This window comes from Chrysoperla carnea, chromosome 4, assembly GCF_905475395.1.
Source record: "Chrysoperla carnea chromosome 4, inChrCarn1.1, whole genome shotgun sequence".
In the NCBI taxonomy this organism is placed as follows: domain Eukaryota; kingdom Metazoa; phylum Arthropoda; class Insecta; order Neuroptera; family Chrysopidae; genus Chrysoperla; species Chrysoperla carnea.
Genome location: NC_058340.1, coordinates 5,986,906 through 6,011,688, shown reverse-complemented (window position 1 = coordinate 6,011,688; position 24,783 = coordinate 5,986,906). Strand labels below are relative to the sequence as shown.

Below are 24,783 nucleotides of genomic sequence, written 5' to 3'. Positions count from 1 at the left end.
ATACGAAGTGAACTAGATTCGTACTTCAATTTAAGACTCGAAGTGTTGTCATGACAATCGAAAATTGCAGATAATTTGTAAAATAAATTACGATTTTTCCTGACGCACAATGTACATTACGTTTCTTTTACGAATTGATACACATTACGTTCCTTTTTATGACTATTGTCTTTGAAGAGCCCTGTTTTATCTCCAATTTGGTGTGGCTTTCAAAGCTGTATGTTTTTTCGTAAATCATACAATTTTAGTTCTATCGTATCTTTACAAGAAACGAATATCTACGTTACATACAAAACACAAAGATACAACTATTTAAGTCTATTTTACTTGGCTCCAAAAATAAAATACATCATTTTTCTAGTGAATTTTATGTTCTTTAAAATGACCTTGCCTATTTTCGAAGATATTTGCTATGCGGTAGATTTTTATCTAATGAGGGCTTAGAGATAAAATTACACAGGTGCAATATTTTCAGTTCTTAGCGCCTTAATCCTTTGTTTAATTCTAACCTGGCTTCCATTTCAATTTTCGTTCCCAATTCCATTCGAACGAAGTTGCAGTAAATTAAAGATTGAAAGAATACTCCAACATAAGATCTGATCGACTCACTTCTGGCATCGTAGTTCCTAAACAAATGTACCGATTTTGAATTTTTGTTGTTGTTTGAAAGGTAATAGGATCGATTTTGTTCTTAGCCTCACATCTTTTCTAGTTGTTATTGGGTTCGAAGTCTAACAACACTCTCGATACAATTACCTTTCAAAAAAAATAAAAATAAAATACGGTTCCGTCTAGGAGCTACGATGCCACAGACAGACACACAGATGCACAAATACACACGGCACGTAAAACTTAAAACACCCCTCATTTAGTCAGGGGTTAATCAAAAGTCCGAAACAAGAAGAGTGATAGAAAGCAACATTTTATATGCATAAAAGAGTTATTCTTAACTCGTAGTAAAGTCATTAGTAACACTTAAAATAATTAATTTTACCATGAAATATTTCGATTACAAAAATTCTATTTCGCCTATTATACAAATTTTGCTGAGTCATAAAAAAGTATTAAAAACGAAAAATTTTCTTATTTCTATTGCAATAACACTGTAAAATGGAAACTAATTTCTTATCAAACCTACATTTTAAATCAATACATGCAAATATATACCATAAGCTGCGGTAAGTAAAGGCTTTGTCATCCAGATCAATAACTTTATGATTCAATATATAATTGTAAACATTTGCATTTTAGAGGTTATGCCAAGAGAACAAACTTTTTTTTGTTTTGGTGCCAAGAACACAATTATATCATAATCAAGGGCACTGTCGACGGAAGTGAAAACTTCGAACTTTGGATTAACGTTCCTGGAGCCTTCAGTAGTGGAGTTCGCTTCACTCGCATATAGATTTAATAAGTACATATTCACAATACCCGAATAATAAGAAGTAATACCTCAATACTATTCAAATAGATAAATATGGTGGGAGCGCAAATAAGTACAATTGAATATTAAGATGTAATGTAATTTATAATTTATATGCGTTTCCACCATTTATTTCATGGGTTTTAACTTTTTTTGGTGCAGAACTCTCAAAAACATTTTGACTGAATTGTGAATCAGAACCATCCTAGCATCCACTTGAACACTTACAAAATTGCATTACAATCGGTCTATCCGTTTAGGAAGAATTGAATTACAAACACCGATGGCGTAAGTTCCATGATTTTTGTTCACCCAAAAAGTTCTCAACATGCCAAAAAAAGTTTTCACTTTAGAAATTGTTTAGAATTGTTCGAAAGATAATATCCAATGAAATAAAATATTTGATCGAAACTACGCAATCAACAATCGTTAATTTCGACAATATCCAATTTTCATCAAAATCAAGTTTTTTTTTTTTCAATCACGCATACCTCTAATAACGGTGAATAAAATATCAAAAGACAAAAAGTGCTGAAACAGTCCAAAATAAAAGGTCCTTGGATTGAAACTTCATGATTTTTAAGGAGAGTTCTATTTTTCAAACGTCTAGGCGAGCTCACACGTCCTCAATCAATATGATCCTGTTATTCCCTCTCATAAGAACATTTTGCGCCGAGTTCCATAAAAAACAATACAAAAACCGTACAGAGAAAAAATTTTCACTTCAAAAATTAAGTTAAAGGGTTGAGTACGAAAAATTGACTCAGCTATAATATATAGATATCCCAAAACCTCTAGAAATAATAATATTTTCGAATAAATTTTTCGAGATGAATGGAAGAAGTTTGTATCAGAAAATACGTATATATATTTTTAAATTGGTTATTGTGGTAAAGCTTCAAGGGTTGTTGGTGTATATTATAATATGCTTGGTAGTCGCTTGCTTGTGCTTACTATGTTACTGGTTTAGCTTAGAGTATATACAGACATTTGTATATATTATATAATATATACATATACATACAAGCGTTTTATATGGGGGAGAGATATGGTGGTGATGTTTTAAACTGAATCAACACGCTTGAATGGTTCACGCTGCTCCAATCAATGCCGGAGATTCAGTAAATGCACTCCCACACGGTCGATCGAACACACTAACACTCTTCAACTATGATATTATTTATTATAAAAAAAAAATGCGTTCGTTATAATGCTGATATTATATTTTAAAATTATCAACTATTTATTTTCATACTATTTTTGATAATAAATTTGTATTTCTTCGTACGTGTTTCCGGTACGAGTAATTGTGGAATGCTGGAAATTTCATAAAACAATCTTGTTTGCATATCTGTGTTAATAGATGACAATGTATCTGAGAAATGTTTTCAACAAATCTGTATATATAAAAATAAATTGCTGTGCGTTAGTTTCGCTAAAACTCAAAAACGGCTGGACCGATTTTCAAAATTTTTTGTTTGTTTTGTTCGCTATAGTTCAGGGATGGTTTAGGAAAAAAAGATGGATTATGAGTTTTCATGTGACATGATTTTTACATATCGACATTTTTTACTTCTTTTTTCAGATTTAAATTTGACCGCGAAACTTTTTTTTATGAGGTTATATTCATCGTTTATAATTTATGCCATTTGTAACATAGAGATATTGAGTTATCTAGGCCTATGTCTTTAGGCTTCTATGTTTTATAGTCAAGAAAAACGAATTATTAAGCTATTTTCATATTCTATGTAATAGACCTTTTCATTTTGAAAATTGATTACCTTTTGTTTCGGACAGTTTCTTAAAAAACTATTGTAATAAAATGAATAACAAATATCTTGGGTCTTTGTCCAACTTATTACTGTGTGTCCGAAACAGTAATGAATAGTAATTGAAATGAAAAGGACAATTTCGGAATAATTAGATTCAATGCGGAATAATTTCAGAGACTGAACGGAATGAAAATGTTGGCTCTACAGTCAGATTCATAAAATATCTCGAAAATTACTCATTTAATGGTCAAATAAACACGATTTTTGTAATTTTTGGGTCAAAATTACCTTATAAACTTAGTTTTATCGAAATCGGAAACAAAAACTTTTTTTACACTTTTTGCAATTTGTAAAAATCGAAAAAATCATAAAAAATTCAAAGAAACACAATTTTTGTAATTTTTGGTTGGGTTGGGTTGGGTTAGGTTGGGTTAGGTTGGGTTAGGTTGGGTTAGGTTGGGTTAGGTTGGGTTAGGCTGGGTTAGGTTGGGTTAGGTTGGGTTGGGTTGGGTTGGGTTGGGTTGGGTTGGGTTGGGTTGGGTTGAGTGTGGGTGTGGGTGTGGGTGTGGGTGTGGGTGTGGGTGTGGGTGTGGGTGTGGGTGTGGGTGTGGGTGTGGGTGTGGGTGTGGGTGTTAGTGTGGGTGTGGGTGTGGGTGAGGGTGTGGGTGTGGGTGTGGGTTTTTTTTCAATTTTATTGATCTGTATATATAAAAATAAATTGCTGTGCGTTAGTCTCGCTAAAACTCAAAAACGGCTGGACCGATTTTCAAAATTTTTTTTTTGTTTTGTTCGCCATAGTTCAGGGATGGTTTAGAAAAACCATCAGATCAGAACCAAAAATAAACAGAGCTGATATTAGAGTCATCGTAGAGTTACTCACAGGGCATGATAACCTGAACAAGTTCCAACATCAGAGCTACAATGCCACAATCAGAAACACAGATCCATAGTTTATGACTCTTTTTATTCGCGGTTAATAAGAATCCACTTTCATTTGTGCAACTGTGCGACTACATTCGAGATCTGAGAGTAAGAAGAGTATTCTTAAATGTACGATAACTGTTATGCACGACTATGTACATATGTTTCTTTTTTATTTTCGGAGTAATTCTATTCTAAGTTGTTCTATATTTAAACACAACTTAACAATTGTTGCTCTTTTAAATTCTAACATTAAAATTACTATAAAAAAAGAGAACGCAAACAAAACATTAAAATAATAAACACTAAATTATGCCAACACAACATTATCAGTGTAGAGGGGGGTAAAAACAAAAGTTATTTGCAATGATATGGAGAGAAGCATATAAAAAATGAAACAAGAAAAAAAAAACTCAACAATTCCACATTGTCACACTGTGAAAATATATTCAATAACACCATTTCGAGTCAGAAAAACCATTCCAACTTCACGTAATGCATAATGCATAACTATTATCCTACATCCATATATCCATACAAATATAGTTAGTTATACAGATGTGTATATAAATACCAAGTTTATAAAAAGTTTGTTGTACTAAACTTTCCTATGTTATACTAAATATGTTAATCTCTTTTATTTAATATCGGAAAACGCGATGTAAAGCTACTTTGTTTGGTAATAATGTATATAATTGTTATTTATATGCAATATACAACCTGAATAACAATTTTCAGCTTTAATAATTTCATTTAAATACCACGACAATCATGACTGAATCTTATTTATTTATTATACATACATTAGGGCTGACTGACCAGCTCTGTTCTAACATTTAACTGAATGACTGTCATAACTGTTATTTATGTCCAATATACAATATGTATAACAATCTTCAGCTTTATTAAATTCATTTAAATACCAGGGCAACCATAGCCGTTTCGATAGAATATATCTGACCCCTGTTCTATCATTCGGTTGACTGACCGCAGTATGTGTTACAACTATTATAACCAATCCTCAAATAATCAGCTTTAGTATATTAAAATAATTTTTTGTATGAATTGGAGCCTTTCTTGGTGGAATATTTTAACAAATTCGAGTAACTTTTTTTGGGCTGGCTCTTGATCTATAAGTAACTCAACAACTTATTCTTATAAATATGGTGGAAGCGCAATGAAAAACAACGAATATAGTTTTATTTACTTAAATTAATCGCTTTTTAATTTCAATTTCAAAAGAAAATCACCAAATACTTGTAAAATAATCAACTAGTGTTATTTCCTTCACATTATTTATAATATGGCTTCTCATTACAGATTATTAACAAGTTATTATGCTTGTAACTTACTTTTCAAAATCTTTGTATTTGCAAATATATATTTCTACTTCATAATGTCAATTCAATTCAAACTGGTTTAGGCCTTGGTACGGTAATTTACACCAAACAATATTCTCTTCTTATTTCAACATATAGTATTTATATATTTTCTATCTTTTGTTTTTAAATATATAGTTGTTCTCTCTCAAATTTATATACGGCTGGGTTCGTTCAAATCTGTCGAACACCATTACTAAAAATACAGGACAACAATATTTCGTTACGTAAAAAATATCATCATTTTAGTTTTAAACGTTTGATATGAAGCCGACATGACTAAAAGAGTATTAGCTAGTTAATCTAACTTGATTCAAAATTCTCGTTAATTCAGCATCACCATATCCCAATCATTGATTCAGTTTGAAGAGCCTCAGCAAAAATAGAAGGTTGGAAGATTAAAATATAAGTTTTCACCAAAAATGGAAGATTGGTCTGGCAACACTTTTTGATCGCTTCATCCCTACTAAATAATTAATTTTATAATTTATTAAATAGTTGAGAAATTACTAAGGGCGGCCACCAAAAATCTGTAAAGCATTTTTGAACTGATTCTAGATTAGATTTTTAAATAAATATGATACTCACTCAAACTGGATAACATCGAAAATTTGAGCAATTCAGGAAATAATAGGGGGAATTCTGACTGAAGAAGGTCAGCATTCAACTTCGCAAGATCTGTGATTTATTTATAAGCATTTATCCTTTGCGGAAAATTAAAGAATAAAATTCTTTGAAAAAGATTCTGGGTATCTGTAAATAATTATTAAACTTGAAGTAGTACTTTTAATTTTAGTAGAACTGTGTTTAAGGAAATTATTTTAATTGAAAAACAAATTTTTTGAATTGGAATAATACTGCCAAAAATACTTTTTTCAAATCGAATAACCTCAAGTTCCGTACTTACACTTATTGGAAGTGACATAAAAAAATATGTATTATTAATTGCTTAAATAATACATTCACATTGGACTTGGACATTATTTCCATCGCTTATGGAAATCGCTTATATTATTTATTACACATTGAAAACAAGACATTTATTACACATTGAAGGCAAGAAAATGCTCACCAAAAGCGGAATTAGTCGAAAAAATTTACGAATAACAAACAAGTTGCAAGTTGTTAAATTTAATAGTGAAAAGCTACGCTTGCCTTTATTAATTTTCTAAAACTTGTAAATCACAGTGTAAAATGGTGCAGCTGAATTGTGTGTCGCCTAACAGATTTTGTATTGCATATTACATAATATTATAATAATAACAGTCATCATTAGACATCCAACAATATTTTATTCAGCTATATATGGTAAAAAAGGGTGCATATATGATTTTGCTCATTCTTTTCTATGTATTACAATTGTTTATTCTGGTAAGGAAGGCGTCAAACCTAACTTAAAATCAACGAAAAAGATATTTATTTGTCTTTGATTGTGTTTGTCGATAAATATGTGATTTACATACTAAAAATATTTCCAATCTGAATTCGATTTATGTTATGTATATATAGGCAGGTTCATATATATGGGGCCATCAAGATACTATCAAACTCAATCAGAAAGTTCATTCCCGGCCACTACTCCGTGAACCATTTGGATGGGTTTAACAACAGTAGGAGTGCTTTGATGTCTTTGGACTTTAGGTTTGAGAGGTCACCAAACCTGTCATGGCAAGAGGCTTGCTCAAGTAAGTCCATCTTCTCATGGCAAGAGCTGGGCAGTGACAGAGGAGGTGAGGCATTGTCTCCTCCTTCTCCCCACTGTGACAATTCCTGCAATAGTCGTGATACAGTGTCAGACCCAGGCGTTCAGTGTGTCTGTCACAATCAGTGTCCTGTAATAGCTGCAACAACTTTGCTAATAGAGGCCCTTGGAAGGATATATATCCTTAGAGGATATAAGATCTTTCGAGCGCCTACGATTTTACTCGGACCATATGTGTCTTGTAGTACCACAAGTGCGTTCCTTCCTTCATTTAAGATTGGCCTTTTTTAAGGTATCCTCTTTAAGGAGTAGCTTGCAGTTCACGAACGGAACTCCCGAATGGTCTATTGATGCTTATGTTCGGCAGCATTGTGCCTTTTCTAGCAAGCTCGTCGACTTCACAATTTCCTGGAATGTCTTTGTGTCCTCAGGTACTTGCATTTTCATTTGTTCCACCAGCTCATTTAAGGACGTACGGCAGTCCTGCGCTACTTTTGAACCTATTGACTTATATGCTCGAAATTTTTATCTATGGTGTTTAATTTAAAATGAAAAGATTTTGAAGAGCTGTAGATATCAAAATATGTCATCAGATATTATTCGTAATTTGTTCCAGAAAAAATATTAAAAACTTTTTTTTCAATTAAACTGTACCATGTGACAGACATTCATGTGGAGTTAGTTATACGAAAATATACGAATTGGAATTCTCAATAAGATAGAAATACAGATAGATATATGTACTTATTTATACGTGAAATGATTACTTATTACATGGAAAATAAAATGAATGAAAAAGGTATTCATAAAATATTTTAAACTCAATTTAATCGTATAATGTTTTTTGAATAAATTACTACTATACTAGTTAGTACTCTGTATATATGTTCTACGTTTGTATAAATTTTGAGTTAAAAGGTTTTATTTATATTTACATAGGATATGTACCAAGACCGACCTACATTATTATTATTTTGTACTAAATTAATTGGTGGTGTCAAGTGGAAACAATTGATTTTCATTTAATTATATATGTAAATAACATAAAATATATTGATGATTTAGTTTAATTACTGTAGGTTTATCTAATTACCTCAAAGATTTGATTGTCATCGATTCATTTTCAAAAAATTATGAACTAGAAAGAAAGTATATATTCATGTATAGAGTAAACTAAAAATAAACTACAGACAGTGATGGATTTAGGCCTAGGCCCGTGAGGCCCGGGCCTAGGGCGACCGAATTTGAAGGGCGGCAAAATTTATGAAATGCCAAAATTTTAGAGTCACAAAAAAGTAAAAACAATCAATTATAAAAATTGGTTCAGAATAGTTTTTATAAAAAATTTTCGATAGAAAATATTATAATCCAATTCATTAATCTACTTCTCAATCTGTGTGGGTAATATGTTAATTTTTTAATCGATCAATGATATTCTTTATCGAGTAATGTTCTTTACTTTCTATTCCTTTAGTGAGATTAATCTCACGTGTATGAAGCATTTTGAAATTATTTAATCCAAAAAATGACTTCTCAATTTGTTTTTAGTGTGAAATAAAAATACCGAAGATTTGTATGTACCTGATTAAAAAAAAAAAAAGTTTGGAGACAAAGAAAAAAGTATTGAATGAATATTCACGGAATCTTCGAGATGTTTATCCGAATGTGGACATTGCTCTCCGTATTTTTTTAGGAAGATCTTTTTTTCCTCTTAAAAGGGTTAAAACCTATTTACGCGCAAGCATGGGCCAAGAAAGACTTAATGCACTTGCATTACTGTCTATTGAAGCCCAACTAGTCGAAGAAATTAATTACGACGGCATAATTGACGTTTTTGCACGGTCAAATGAAAATTTTCAGGTAGTTTTTTGTGAAAGATTCTCTAAAAACGGAAAAAAATTTTAGAAAACACTTTCGAGAATTTTCGAAGTCATCGAAAACCAAAACAAATGCCGACAAAAAGGCCCCCATAATTGTATTGGTTTTTTAACTTTTCCAATTTATTTAAAATATTACAAGAAATGCCACTCAACACATGCTATGCAAAGTATTTCAACAATTCTCTCCATGTTAATGCACCGAACTTAATAATTAAGTCAAATTTAATTTTTAAGTTTATATTAATTTTTAAGGAGCACCCTCAAAGCAAAATTTGCACCTATCCTAAATCCATCCTTGACAATGGCTGGTAGAACCGAATATAATATATTTTTTTTTAATACAACCCTCTATAGAAATACCATGTAATTATATTTAATATAAAATTTAATATACAATGCTCGTGCAAGTGATTTTATACACCTACTAATGAACCATTTTTCAGTAAAAAATGAAACCATGAACATATATTAAAAAATATTACACAATTTTTTTTTTTATTATTGTGTGAAATAAATTTCTTTTTTTTTAGTCTAAATAATAAAAAAAATAGTGTTGTGTACTCTTTTTCTGTAATAAATATGTAATATAATACAACAAAATAATCCATCTATATAACTGGTTTTCTTTATAATATTATTCTCATTTTATTTTTCCACATAATAAAGCTGTTTAGACACGTGACTCCAATATTATGGATAAAAATTGATGAATCGATTTGTTGCGCTTGTGTGATTATACACGTCTATCGTTCGCTGTTTGGTATATATGTGATATACACTACTAACTAGTTAGTCCGTGTGACCTATTATAATACTTTTTTATTTTTTATTATGTCATTTAAACGTTCTATTTATTATATAAAAAAAGTGAAAATACTAAAAAGAACCTCAATTAAATTTTTTATCACTTCATACAGAACGAAATAGGTAATAAATTAGACACTGTTAAAATTTTTTTTAATACCATAAATTTATAATATTATACATATCCTAAACTTTTGTATAAATAACTTCAACTCTTTACAATCAATTTGAAAACCTTGAATTTTAACTTGAAAAATAATTTAATCTTATAGAGATAGTATTTGCAGTTAAAGGTGTGCGAGCGCCAGGGCAATTCTAACTAAAAGTTTTGATTCTTTTTTTATATAAAATTGCAAGTCTAAATCAAATTTTAGGGGAAGTTCCCCGATTATTTAAATAAATACTATATGACGTCAAAAGTAGGTATATTTAATGTTGGTCTTATGGGAAAACGATAGATGAATGATATGTTTTCATAGATTTCTCCAAAACTATTTGATGGAAAATTTAAAAAAAAAAAACTATTTTAATTAAAGTTAAAACTTTAATAAATTATTGAAAAAAAAGCCGTTGTGCCGTACTAATTAAGGATGTATGAGCAAGAGATAGTGGGGACATTTAAAAAATATTTATAATCAATTTTGATGATGAATTATGTTACAACTTGACAAAGTAAGACGAAAAGTATGAATAAAATTTTTCGATATCTGGAATAATTTTCACAATCCTTACCATTATTTCAAGTGATAGAAAGGTGATAAGCGAGAGCAAACTTTATCAATCTTTACTTTTAAACCCATCGATGCGGCTGGGTATCACTCTAGTTTATTTATAAAATTCTTTTATATAAAAATGTGTTTCATAAAATAAATTTCAATTTTGACCTATACTAATAAAAAGATAAAAAGGCTCTTTTTTTATAAATCGAATCACATGTTTTTTACTCAATTCAAATAATATTATTAAACACTTGAAAAAGAAATCCTTTATAATCTTGATAACACAATATAATGAAAAGTATCCTACTTATTGACAGAAATAATACGTTATTAATACCTACATAAAAACACAACTTGATACAGAAACAGAAAGATAACTATCATAAAAATAAATATAAAAAATTTGTTATATATCGTTCAAATATGGATGACTGAATATATTTAATAATAATTTTTTTTGAAATATATTTATTAATACAAAGTATTTATTTTATATATTATTTGATAACTTAAATTATATCGTATATCTCTCCCCCTCAATATAATATAATATTCAAAAATTCATATAATAATGAGATCGGCACCGATAACGATTCAAGTATTTTAAATAAAGATTAATATATTAAATTTGTTGAGATTATATCAAATGTATATAACGCTACAACGGCGTCGTTAAGCGTCCGTCAGACACGTGCCACGTGCGCCAGCTTATTTCACTCTCTTTACATAAATGATCATATATGGAAGAGAATATCGTACCAGGGATCATAAAACTTTGGAAATAGTCTCTCTATAGCACTATTATTTCTACATAGTATGCATCTTTAAAGAATTCAATATTGAGAATATACACATAATAAAAATCTTATGCAAGAGTTTAATAACTATGTTCCTTATCGCATGTTATCGTTCTTATAATTGTTTACGAGTTGGGAGATAAAACAAAAAAAAATTGTTACAAAAAAATCCTACACCAAAAACCGACCATTTTCACGTAGATCATCTAGAAAACTAAAACTTTTTCAATCGATTCAGCTTGTCAAAATTTGTCAAAATGTTATGCTTTTACATTAAATAATGAGCTGTGAAAGTGAATTATCATAAGTTAAAGATAACAGAGATAATTTAAAGTAAGTACAAGGAAATTTTATGTTTTGTCATAATAAATGTCCTGATCAAACCAATTGTAATGTACACACATATTGGGTTGACTACTAAATCAGAAGAATTTTGCTATTACAATTAATTCATACAGTTAAAAGAGTTATAAAATTAAATGTTTAAAAGAATAAAACAAGTATTTTTGACTAAAATTAATAACTCAAATTTTCAAAAAAAGGCTACATTTATAAAGTAGGAAGGTACGAAAGGAACATATTTCTTACTGGGTGTTCCATGACATCTCTCGACCTTAGAGCTCTGATTGGCGAAATAACCTCTAGGTCTAAAACGTACGATCGAATACGCCTTAATTTATTTGTGATTGATTCACTTCTTGGATCGTCCAGCAACAGCTTTAACTGGTTTCTTGACTGACTCAAGGTCAATAGGAGTACGTCTGTGCGTGATAACATCCAAAAGTAGACAAAGTAATTGTAACATTAACAACCCATCTTTATATAATCATGCTGACAAGTGATTCAGTGTTTAAGCAGAATCAGACTTAAAACACAAAACACTGTAGTTAAATTTATTTCTATTTCATTTGAAAACAAAAATTCATGTACAAGAAGTTTTTTGATTACTTGCGTTCCGATGGGTAAACTTTTTTTCCGAATAAGTACTGCCTAATAGATAGCAATAACTATGGGATATTCTAATATGAACTGCAAAGTGATTCTCTTCCTAAGGTACAACACTATTCCCTATAATATATATTGTATACCATTATTAAAGAAGAGTGTATAATATTATGTCGAAATATTTAGAATCCCTTTTCCGATATTTATTTTATAAGATCGTTTTTGTTTTGTAAAGTTCCGCTGTTTAATTCATTTTTACTATTTAAACATTGTGTTATAAGAGTGTGTTTGTATGTTCGTATGAGATATGTCAATTTATATATTTAATTTTAAGCTTGTTATTGTGATTAACAATATTGTAACAATGTCTCTTTTTTATTAAAATAATTAATAGGTTGGCTGATAAGTCCCCGGTCTGACACATAAATGGCGTCGCTAGTATTAAATGCATATTATTTTTATATAGTACCAACCTTCAAATGATTCGTGTCAAAATTTGACGTCTGTAAGTCAATTAGTTTGTGAGATAGAGCGTCTTTTGTGAAGCAACTTTTGTTATTGTGAAAAAAATGGAAAAAAAGGAATTTCGTGTTTTGATAAAATACTGTTTTCTGAAGGGAAAAAATACAGTGGAAGCAAAAACTTGGCTTGATAATGAGTTTCCGGACTCTGTATTTTTTCCCTTCAGAAAACAGTATTTTATCAAAACACGAAATTCCATTTTTTTCACAATAACAAAAGTTGCTTCACAAAAGACGCTCTATCTCACAAACTAATTGACTTACAGACGTCAAATTTTGACACGAATCATTTGAAGGTTGGTACTATATAAAAATAATATGCATTTAATACTAGCGACGCCATTTATGTGTCAGACCGGGGACTTATCAGTGTTAAGATATTTTATTCATTAATGGCAATTACACTGAGTTAAAAAAATGAGAAAGGATATTGTTAATTTATTTGGAACTTACACCCGATTTCAATGTTTGATTACTGCTTGAAATTCTACTAAGAGATCAGTTGGCTATTCCGATACAATATGTAAATGTTTCAATAAAATTTTTTTTAAGCCACAATAATTAAATGAATTCAAACAAGGGAAAAGAAACAATTGACTGAATTAATTGTTGAAATACCATGTATAGTCAGTGTTGATTTTTTTATCACATAACACTTGAAAAATGTATAGACAGTGTTGATGCGCAATCGTTTGTTTTTCTGACGTCACGTAAATAACAAAAGATATTCACTTTTAAATAGACACACACACAACTGATATTCCTATATTAATACATACTATAAAATTTGCACCTAATTAACGCCCTCGTGGGTAAACAGTGATGTTTACAAAAAAATGTTTCAAACAAAAGTTTTTTATTTTTTTATAAAGAACATTTAAACTTTTGTTCTATCTCTAACGGTTTACAAGATGGGTTCTACGGACCCAAGACCCAATTGACCTATGATGCTCATTTACGAACTTGACCTCACTTTTTACGTCCTGAGGACGCTGTAAAAATTTCAGCTCGATATCTTTTTTCGTTTTTGAGTTATCGTGTCCACAGACGGACGGACGGACGGACAACCGGAAATGGACTAATTAGGTGATTTTATGAACAGCTATGACAAAATTTTTTTCCTAGCATCATTATTTTTAAGCGTTACAAACTCTGGACTAAACTTAATATACTATGTATATTTCATATATGCATGGTATAAAATGGTGAAAGCGCAAATAAATACATTTGAATAGTAATATGTAATGTTATATATCATTTATATGCTTTTCCACCATTTATTTTGTAGATTTATTTATTTATTTTGTGGAGAAGCCCGTACTATGATGTCACGTCCGTATAAAAATTTTAATTTCCGTTTAAGAAATTTTTAAATGCCCTCACTGAATTTGTACTTTTATTAATTAACTTTAAGTGATTAAAAAGATATTAATTACTAAAATAATGGTTTAGTTTAAATGTCCAGTCAATAAAGTTACGGAAGAAAAATATTTGAACCTTTAAATTTCATGAATATTCCGTATTGCTCAGAATATACCCATAATAAAAGATGTTAATAAATAAACGATTTATTTGAAACTTTAATTAACATTGCAATTCAGTTAAACATAGGAATGTTTGAAACGTATGAAATACTAATATTTAATGAAATTGTTTGAGGTTGGTTTTTATCGATTACAACACTTTCTCTATTCAAACATTCTATCAATCATTATTAATCTTTAATTGAAAATAATTATTCGTTAACAACTTTTTTGTAAAATTTTTATTTTTAATGCTCACGACATTTAAATACAGGAAATGTCAAATTATTGTCAACTTAATGTCTTTTTGAATAGATTACGTATGTTAGGTATTTCTATTTATAAAAGTGGATCTTTTGTACTTTATAAACGGTTTTAAGCTATAGTAGTTAATTATTTAATGCTTTTTTTTAAAACATAAACATTTATAATGTTATGCGAATACATTTTAAAAGCATAATCTGAAAAACAAAATTCGAAGCCGTATAAGCTAAATTATCAATTACTTCATGCTTGCAATTGCGTAGAAATTGTAAGAAGGCATGATTAACTGGGTTGTCGTTTAACTGTTTACAGAGAATAATTTCGAAACAAAGCGTCATTTTATCATTCATTACACGAATTTCATAATGTGAGAGGATAAAAAAGGATAGGGCTAATATTAGCGTTGGGTACCTCAAATATGGCACCAACCACACAAGCTGCCACTTATAAGTCTTAATTATTATAAATAATTTAATTATCAATGATTTCAGCTCCATAATCTTAATATAATTTCCCTTTTTTTTGCTCATGTCATTCTTAATTCTATTTTGAGTCTCTCGGCAAATTTTCTTCCTTTAAAGACTATTTCAATTTGCATTACCGAGAGAGACTTAATTTGCTATTTTGTGAAATTCCGTAATTCGATTCTGAAGAAATAAAACTTGAGATTTTGCTTTTACTACTTTTTATACCCTGTATATATGTAATATATATCAAGGTATACTAAGTTTAGTCCGAACTTGGGACTAAACTTAAAAATATTGATGCTACGAACAAAATTTTGGTATAGGTGTTCATAAAATGACCTTATTACTCCTTTTGCGTTTTTCTGTCTGTCTGGAAGCTCGATAACTCAAAAATGAAAAGAAATATCACACTGAAATTTTCAGTACAAGTTCATAAATAAGCAACAAAGGGTATTTGGATATTAAGTCCGTAAGATCCATCTTATAAACCGTTCGAATTCCCATTCTCAAGCACTAAGTTATTAATAATTGTGCATAAAACTTTCCAAAATACGAGATAATTCACTGACAACCGTTTGACTTTGATGTGTGTAGATAGCATTTAAATATACCAACGCTTAATTAAGATACAATAGCAATGCATCTAAAAATCGATTCATATCGAAATTCATTCTCCTTTGCTCCGTTTTTTCTTACATCATAATAGTTAACTTATGTATATGTACTTATAATATAATAAAGAAAGAAATATATTTTCGAAAACAATAATAAAATTTATATAATATAAAAGAACTGAATATAAAGAATATAAAACCCATAAACTAAATTCATTCTTACATTCTTGTTGTTCCAACGAAATCTATAAATATATAAGAATCGAAACGACATATCGTACAACTTTCAAAATATTATAGGCAATAAGTTAAATGCAAAAAGCAATTGAAAGCATTTTATTTTCGGTGTGCTGTCAAATACACTTAAAGAAGTTAGTAAAATTATTATTTTTTTTATTTATCGTTTTTTATTTTATCCGTACAACTACTACAATCACAAACGTTAAAAAATATTATTTCAAAAGATCGAGAGCGACATACACAAAAAAAATAAAAAGATGTTAGCACAGACCCAGAGGAACGAGCGAGTGTTGTTATTGTTGTGTAGTAAGGAGTACAGAAGAGGGGTTGTTTTATGAATTAAATGCCATATATATATAAGTAAAGTCGTCTAGAGTGCATACTTCCAATAGTGAGTAGCTATGGGCGCACGGCAGGCGTTCATTGTAACTGGTTATACCCCCCGTATTCTGCATGCTGCTGATGAGAATTCGATATTAGTCTTATTGAAAGAAATTTATTAATATGTAATTACAACAACTTACTGAATTTATTTTAAAATTTTGTAAAGATTATTTGCTATTTTTTATTTTGGAACATAACCCTCTATCAGGATCAAAATCTCTCTTCAAAAAATATCTAAAAGCTGTTTGAAAAATTAATTGAATTATTTTAAATATCAATGAGAATATATTAACAGATAAAATCATTTAAAGAATTTGTAAGGGAAAACGCTTTCGAACGCGTACATTTTTGAAAAAATCTGTTGAGCTTCATAAATTTCCATTGCAGGCTTAGTATAGAAATGGTAAAATTCATTCCATCCCTCAGAAAACGTTGTTTGGAGTTTTGAACGTGAAGAAGAGAAAACCGATAATTATAAAATACACCAACCTCCGTCTGAAAATAAACCTAATAAAATTTAAGAAATAATAAAATAAGAAGAAGAAAAAGATTTATCAGCCTTTCTATTCTAAGAACAAAAATCAAAGAAAGAAAAGAAACTGAATCGGCTAAAATAGTACCTTAAAGACTAAGCTATAACTCTTATCAGATATATATTATAATCGAGAAAGTTATGGATGGATGGATGTTTGTTACTCTTTCACGCAAAAACTACCGAACGGATTTGGATGAAATTTGGCACAGACATTTTTTGATCCCGATAAAATGTATGGTTCCCGTGGGATATTTTTATTTTTTCATAGTGCAAAGGATTGACATGATTTTTTGCATATTTGGGGTCAGAAAATGAAATAGGCGAATTTTTATCCCGGGAAAAATCACGGTTCTTATTTAATGGGATTCGTAATAATTCGTAAAATAGATTTTAACGCAGTTCTCCCAAGAAGGCTTGATTAATTTGCACAGAAACGATAAAAACTCTCAAAATCTCGTTTAATCGCGTGTACCACCGCAGGGGCGTAGCTAGTCTAATATAAGCCCTTCGATGGTAATTACTTCGTAAATGCTTATATTATATGGCTAAAATTACAACATGGCTTTGTTCATTACAAAGACAACAAATGCCAAATTGACTAAAAAGACAAATTAAATTAGTATTTATTGAGTAACACACTTTATTTGTAGCATTTTTCTGAAAAAATTGTAATAATTGTTAATTTTAAAATTTATTTTCTTACAGGTTTCGTCAATAAATCGAGTTTTAAGAAATTTAGCAGCACAAAAAGAACAACAAACACAGCAATCAGGCTCATCACCAATATCTTCATCGCCTCATGGTGCTGATTCAGTATACGATAAATTACGAATATTGAACGGACAAACAACAGCCGGTTGGCCAACACGTCCAAATCCATGGTCATCATATCCATCATCGGCCGGTAGTCCGTTTCCCTTACAACCAATAAGTCCTGGACCTAATCCAGTTGGTTGTACTATTTTACCAGACGACATGCATTCAAAAAAAGGTAAGTGAAATCATTTTTGTATATTTTATCTTCTCTCAAATTATTTATACTAAAAATTTTCTTATTAATATATCTCTATATTGGTTATATATAATTTTATGGACGAAGATTAAGAAAGACTTCTCTTTTGTTAATAAAGTTGAAGGTTTTAGTGTCAATGGTAATCACTAATTAAAACTAAATTCTGTTTTTCGAAATTCCATCTCTTAAGTCAGTCCAAATCTCATTGAAGACTTTTCAAACTCCTTTTTGTACTTAGATCAGCACTTTTTATTTTTATTCCAATTGTACGAATCGAATAAATAAAATAAATTGTGTTGACTCATTGATTGACATACTTTTTACTTAGTATGGTATGAATTCTGTTGGATACTATAAGGGGTATAGTTGGAAGCAGTTGATTAACGTAAATCTGAGAAATGAGTCATCTATTTATTCTTGAAGCTCCATAACATTTTACTATTACTACTATATTTAAAACTACGTAATGGATTTTGATGCAATTTTTTATAGATAGACTGATTCAAAGAAGGTTTTTATGTATAATACAAGCATAATATAGTAGAGACACTTATAATTTTAGAGGGTTCTAATGTGATGTCGTAAATAAACACATTTTTGCATATAAAGACATTCTGAAGTATACTTAGTATCAGCATTGCACCCGTATGAAGCCGGGTCAGGTCGCTTGTCCATTATAAAAACGTGAAATTCAATTAGTACCTATCTTTGATATAAAAGTCAAATATCGAAAAATATTTTTGATCCCTCGAGCCGCATGTTAAAATTAACTGTTAATTGAATCTCGCTATGATACTTTACCTAAAAGTAAATATCCACATTTATCTGTGAAATGCACTTTTGTAGCTATTATATTTTAAGGTAGTACAAGCATCAAGGCAAATTTTAGATTTAGGGTTGAAATTTATTTGTACCTTATTTGCGACTTTAATGATGCATTTTTTTATAAAATTTGTTTTCAATAAATTATTAAGGTTTTAACTTTAATTTAAATAGTTTTTTAAATTTCGCATCTCCTAGTTTTGGAGAAATATATGAAAACATATCATCCATCTGCCGTTTAACAATAAGACCAATGTTAAATATGCCTACTTTTGGAGTCACATTTATTTAAATAATCCAACTTCATGTTAAAAAAAAGCTTTTTATTTAAAATTGCCTTGGTGCTCGTACATCCTTAACGTATTATTACAGCATTTTTAATACAATATATAATTGAATATATAAATGAAATAAATAACTAACAAATTTACAAATTACATAAAATTTATTTTTAAAAATAATCAAAATTATAACAAAGATACCTACATCACATCACAGAGCATGAGAAACATTTTGAATAATAATAATATATGAATGTTATGAAAAAGCAACCACATATAATATAATTATTAAATTGTATAAATTTATATAATCAAACATCCTGAAGGCAATAAAAATAAACAAGTGTTTTTGGTTAACCAATTTAACGAATCTGTCATTTGCATCCCCCGGATAATGGTTGTAGATTATTTCTATTTATGTATATAAATGTTGTTTCTGAAAACTAACTCTAAAACAGTAAACACCGAACAACAGCCAACAGTAACATTTACAAGTGCTACCAACATTTAATAAGCTTACATACGTATGTATGTATGTGTGTGTGTGTGTGTTATTTTGTTTTCAATGTTACAAACCTTTAACAAACAAAATACCGTCGACATATGTTTTGTCAGTGGTGGTTGTTATTATACAAACAAAATGAATTCGATACATTGTAACAACAATTATTAAATAACCCGAAGGCTTTTCTATGTACCAAACATAGACACAGGGTTCGTATATAGCAAACAGTAGTATAACTCGAAAGATATACCTATTTTACCGTTCTCATTGAATATTATCATCAATTATATACATAGTGTTCTATAAATGTCTGCACAACTTTCGCTTCCTGAATAAGCTAACAAAACAATAGAAGAAAATGGTCTTTACTTAATTTGGATCGGAGCCATTAATTAACTTACTTTATAATAATAAAAAATATATTCATCAAAATAAAATTCATCGAATAAAACACTACTTAAACTGAGGATGTGTTTTATCATAGTGTGGAGAAGTGACCTAAATGTAAAATTACTACAAAAAGAACACTATTTGGCTACTTAGGTATTATTATAAAAACTAACCAAGTTTTATTACTCTCCCTTTCTTTGTAAATTAACTTTTGTACGCAACCTATCTTGCGCATATTACTTACCTTAAGCATGTATTTCATCGAAACGGTTCGTGTACTCACGGACAAACTATGTAGGGTGTATTGAAATTGTAAGTTGATATAATGTATTTTGTTTTAGACTTTTTTTTTGTTGTAATTTCGCATTCAGGTAACTCCTTCACACTATGATAAAACACATCCTTTGTTTAAGAAGTGCTTTATTGGATGAATTTTATTTTTATGAATGTATTTTTAATTAATTGATTAATATAAGAGTAGATTAATTATCTCGTAAATTAAGCCTCAGATTAAAATTTGGTAAAGAACATTTTCTTCTTGTTTTTCTCAGCTTATTCAACTAGCGAAAGATCTGCAAACAAATATAGAACACTCTGTATATGATACCCATTCTTTGTCGACCACACCAACAAGATATTGTGGTTTTGAGGGATAAATTTATATATAATTCGTTTATTTACGTTAAATTTTAACCATTTATCTAAATGTCTGTCTATGGTTAATTTTCACCATTATATATATATTATATAACCTATGTATAGTAGATTGTTTTTGTGGAAATTTAAAATAGATATTATATTGGTACCTATATATAACTTATTATACCCTTTTTAAACTTTGAATGTAAATAATTGAAATTAATGTAGGTATTCAAACATTTATCTTTGATCTGAACATATATACAGTGTATCATATTAATATTGAAAAGATTATTATGAAGAAAACTCTAGCAAATAAAAGACAAGCTGTATTAATACCACAAAACCTGTTTCACTTGTGCTTTTCGGCATGTTAACCAGTTTGCAGTATTTGTTCAAAAACATTTTTATGTGATTTATTGAATTAAGTGTGAATGAGAAGGCTTGTACATTTTTTTGGCACTTTCAGATTGGCCTTGGTTTTAAATATTGCAAGTCTATATTCGACTACCTTTTACACACTTCCTCTGGGATATCCCTCATGAGCTTATCTATGTAGGATCCAGGAGCTTTAGTTTTAAAATTCTAAAGTCAGTAAAAATTTTTACTAATTTTTACTGACTTTAGAATTTTAAAGATGAATGCATAATATTTGAATATAATTTTAAATCGACTTCAAAAAAAGTGTTTCCGTGCTACAAAAACGGCTACAAAAAGAAGTAAGTCTCGTATCCAGACATTATCCAGATCAAAAAACACTTATTTGGATCGCGACCACAGTCTATTTTTACATTTAAATTGCTTATTATATGCATAAAAGAGTTGATACTCCCAGAAGTTATTTCGAAGCTAGGGCGCCGATTGCCTTTATTGTCCTTTATCCGGTGTGGAAACTAACAAAAAGTCTGCTTAAAATAAACGACAGATCAATAATATAAAAGTTGTGCTTTTTATCAATAGATATTTTATAAAAATGAAAATAATGAAACAGCAATTACACGAGAGTTTATTATGTTCACGACCCCACTAGTACTTGCTTGCTTTATTCGTTTGTATTTTAAAAATCTTCTAATTAGGCTTTACCTTTAAAGAGTTAAACGATCCTTAATCTATTATCGTGGAAGTATAATGGGACTGTGTACTCAAACAGGCCGGTCATCAAAACTTATCAAAAGTTGGTATGATTGAAAAGATCCTTCGATATGTCTTATGCAAATAGGAATAAACTTTAAGGTTATAGCCTTGATTTTTTATTAAGTTTTAAATGTAACAATGTTTTATATAAAGCTCAATTAATGTTTGTAAGCATTTTATGCTATCGGTAAGCCCTTATCTTTTTCTCGAAGTAACTAATAAACTTGGCCGAAAGATCATTATTTTTGACTTACTTCTAAAATAATTTTTAAAATATCAATTTTGGAAAAAAAAGGCCATGAAAGAACTATTTTTGCAAAGAAATTTTGATAAGAACTGATGTCTCTCGGTTTGAGAATTTTTTGTTACTACCTAATAAAAATTCATATGTTTTTCTTTAACTACCAGCGATTCCACGTTATTAATTCCCTACCCAACTAAGAAAAGTTAGTTTTTAGCTTGTAATAAAAAAAAATAAACCAAAATAAAATCATATAGTCAGTCTCTGGTGCAGGTATTAACACAAATAAACCGACATAAAGTTGAATACATACCACCTACCTAACATACATACAAGAATGAAAACAAAAAGTGTATTATCAACAAAAAAAAGTGTTAAAAAAGACAACAACAATTGACTACCGACTGGCATTGGTACAATCAGTTAGTAGTAGATACCTTAGATACTAGAAATGTTGTGTGTAATACAGTAGAGAAGAGATATTATCATCTCCTCTAAAAACGTATTGAATAAAATGCATGTGAATGGTTTTATATATGTACATAAGTAAAAGACAGCGGGTGTCGCGTGAGGGCGGTACACGAGGACAAAGACACCACAGGGGATGTGAGATCAATATCTCGCACATCTATAAAAAAAAAGGACGATGGTGAAAATAAGAACACTAACACCTACCACTACACTCCAACAATCTAATATAGGATGAATATTAAATATTAAAATTATATTCGACCGAAAAACAAAATCGATATAAATATTCAGCCAAACAAATTTGTTACCAACTTACCAAAAGAAACTAAGCAGCAAAGTCCTAATCAGTTTTCTGATCCTATGTACCATGAAGGTTATAAAGAAGGAGAACGATCGCTATGTACTAAAGCATTAGCGCACCTGTCCCTGAAAATTTGTAGAATTTATAGTTCATTTTCAGCCACCAGCCGCGCTGTCGTCGGTAAGTAGTATATTAGCGCACAACAGCCCGCATTTAATGATACAACTTAGCAATCCCAGCGCCTCACTTATTTTTTCAAAATATTGGGACAATGTTTTTTATTGCGATCGTTCTCCTTCTTTATAACCTTTATGCTATGTACCAATAAACACGATAAATAAATTCACTGCACGAATAAGTCCTCTATTTTACGATCATCAGTGGATATTATAAATTTTCGGAAGGAACAACTATGGCTTCATGTTAGATCGCAAGCCCAGCTAGCGTAATTAAAACTTAAATGTAGTGATGAGCGAGACCAAGACCAAGATCAAACCAAGATTGTATTCGACAATCTTTGTTTAGCGAATTTAGTGTAATAGGTTTAGCACCTATATTTCTTGTACGTCTTGTTTGATCTTATGTATAAGAGCAAGATCAAAGTACCACACCAATTACGCTAGGCAGAAGTAGTTAAAAAGAACCGAAACCAATGTGGAAGGCAAAGAGCAAAGTTCAAGCCTAAGTGTGTAAAATAACGACAGTGAAATTAGTCTTGTTTTGGTCTTGGTGCACATTGCTACTTAAATGTCGGTAAGTGTAATAAGAAAGCTTTTCTAAAACAATTATTTACTTGTAATTTCAATATCTAGCATAGTATTGTAAAAAAGCGATCATTGGCGGTAATTTTACTATACAGTAGAACCTTAATTATTGAAATCTCACGGTGAGGTGTAAGAAAATTTGTATTGACTATTTGGGTTATCAACCTTTCAATTAGCTAGGTAGCTTTGGTCGTAGATGTATAGCATAAATCGCAAAATCATAAAAAATCATTTCCGGTGAGTTGATGTAATTTTACTTTCATCATTACATACATTTCTATTTTAAGTGATAGGTATAAAAGTAAAATTGTAAAATATTTGTCACAAACAAAGTCGCAGAAAATAAATTTCCAGGCTGTCATTAAAAGCTCTCAAAATATACACAGCAGTAAAGTATTTTTGGCTGTCGACCTTTGCGGCATCTCGTGTTTTATTTTGTAAAACAGTGGTTAGAAACATCACTGTCACATTTTACAAGTGGGATTAAATCATGATTCAATAAAATGATTAAAAAACGATCGAATTGAAAGTGTTGTGTTGTTAATTGTGAAAACACACTCAATAATAACCCAGAACTCTTCCATAATATTCTTGAATGATTTTAAATGGAGAAAAAAAAGTAACGTTTCCAACCATAAAATAAACCACGAGTTGGCGGAATACTTTACTAGCGTATACCGGAAGATAAAAATTGGTTTTCACTTTAAGTATATGATATAATAAATATGAAATTTTTTTGTATATTTTAATATCGGATGCAATAATTAATTACTTAATCAGTTTAATTTAAGTTTAAGTTAGCTTAAGTTATTAGTTTGGCTGCACTTTATTTCTACTTCGCCGCCCTTCCTACTAAGCGCTTGAATAAATACTATCTCTATTTCACAATTATTAACGTTACTTTCATGTCTCAAGTGTTCAAGATACAATACAGGCTCCAAAGTGTTCAGAGTATTTTAGAAAATTCAATTACTGAGAAGCCAAGTCCAATATAATTTTGTTTTAAAGTTAGAGTGACCTTATCTCTGTGTAAAACTGACCACTGTGGAATACTGAAATTTTCTTTTAAAGTTAGAGTGACCACAATCCATTATATTACCCAACGATGCCTAGACTGACCACTGTGGAATACTGACAAAAAAAAAGAAATAGTATCTTTTATTTTAATTTCGAATCAGAGCTTCTTTCACTTTGATTAAACAAAAAATATATATAAATATTTTAAAAACTGGCTAAAAAAATTTTTTAGGTCAACTGAGAATAAAACATACTACAAAACCATTTCGTTAATCACTCGAAAAAATAATAAATGAATATTGTATTTCTATAAATA

General features: G+C 29.7%; 1 protein-coding gene across 2 annotated transcripts in view; it reads left to right on the top strand.

The window, feature by feature from the left end:
* LOC123297601 (paired box protein Pax-6-like) overlaps positions 1-24,783 on the top strand; it is a 110,621-nt gene that overhangs the window by 33,104 nt on the left and 52,734 nt on the right. For both annotated transcript variants that reach the window (XM_044879341.1, XM_044879340.1), the window contains exon 5: positions 17,596-17,881. In XM_044879341.1, the coding sequence (XP_044735276.1) occupies positions 17,596-17,881 (286 nt within the window). The remainder of the gene's footprint in view (positions 1-17,595; positions 17,882-24,783) is intronic.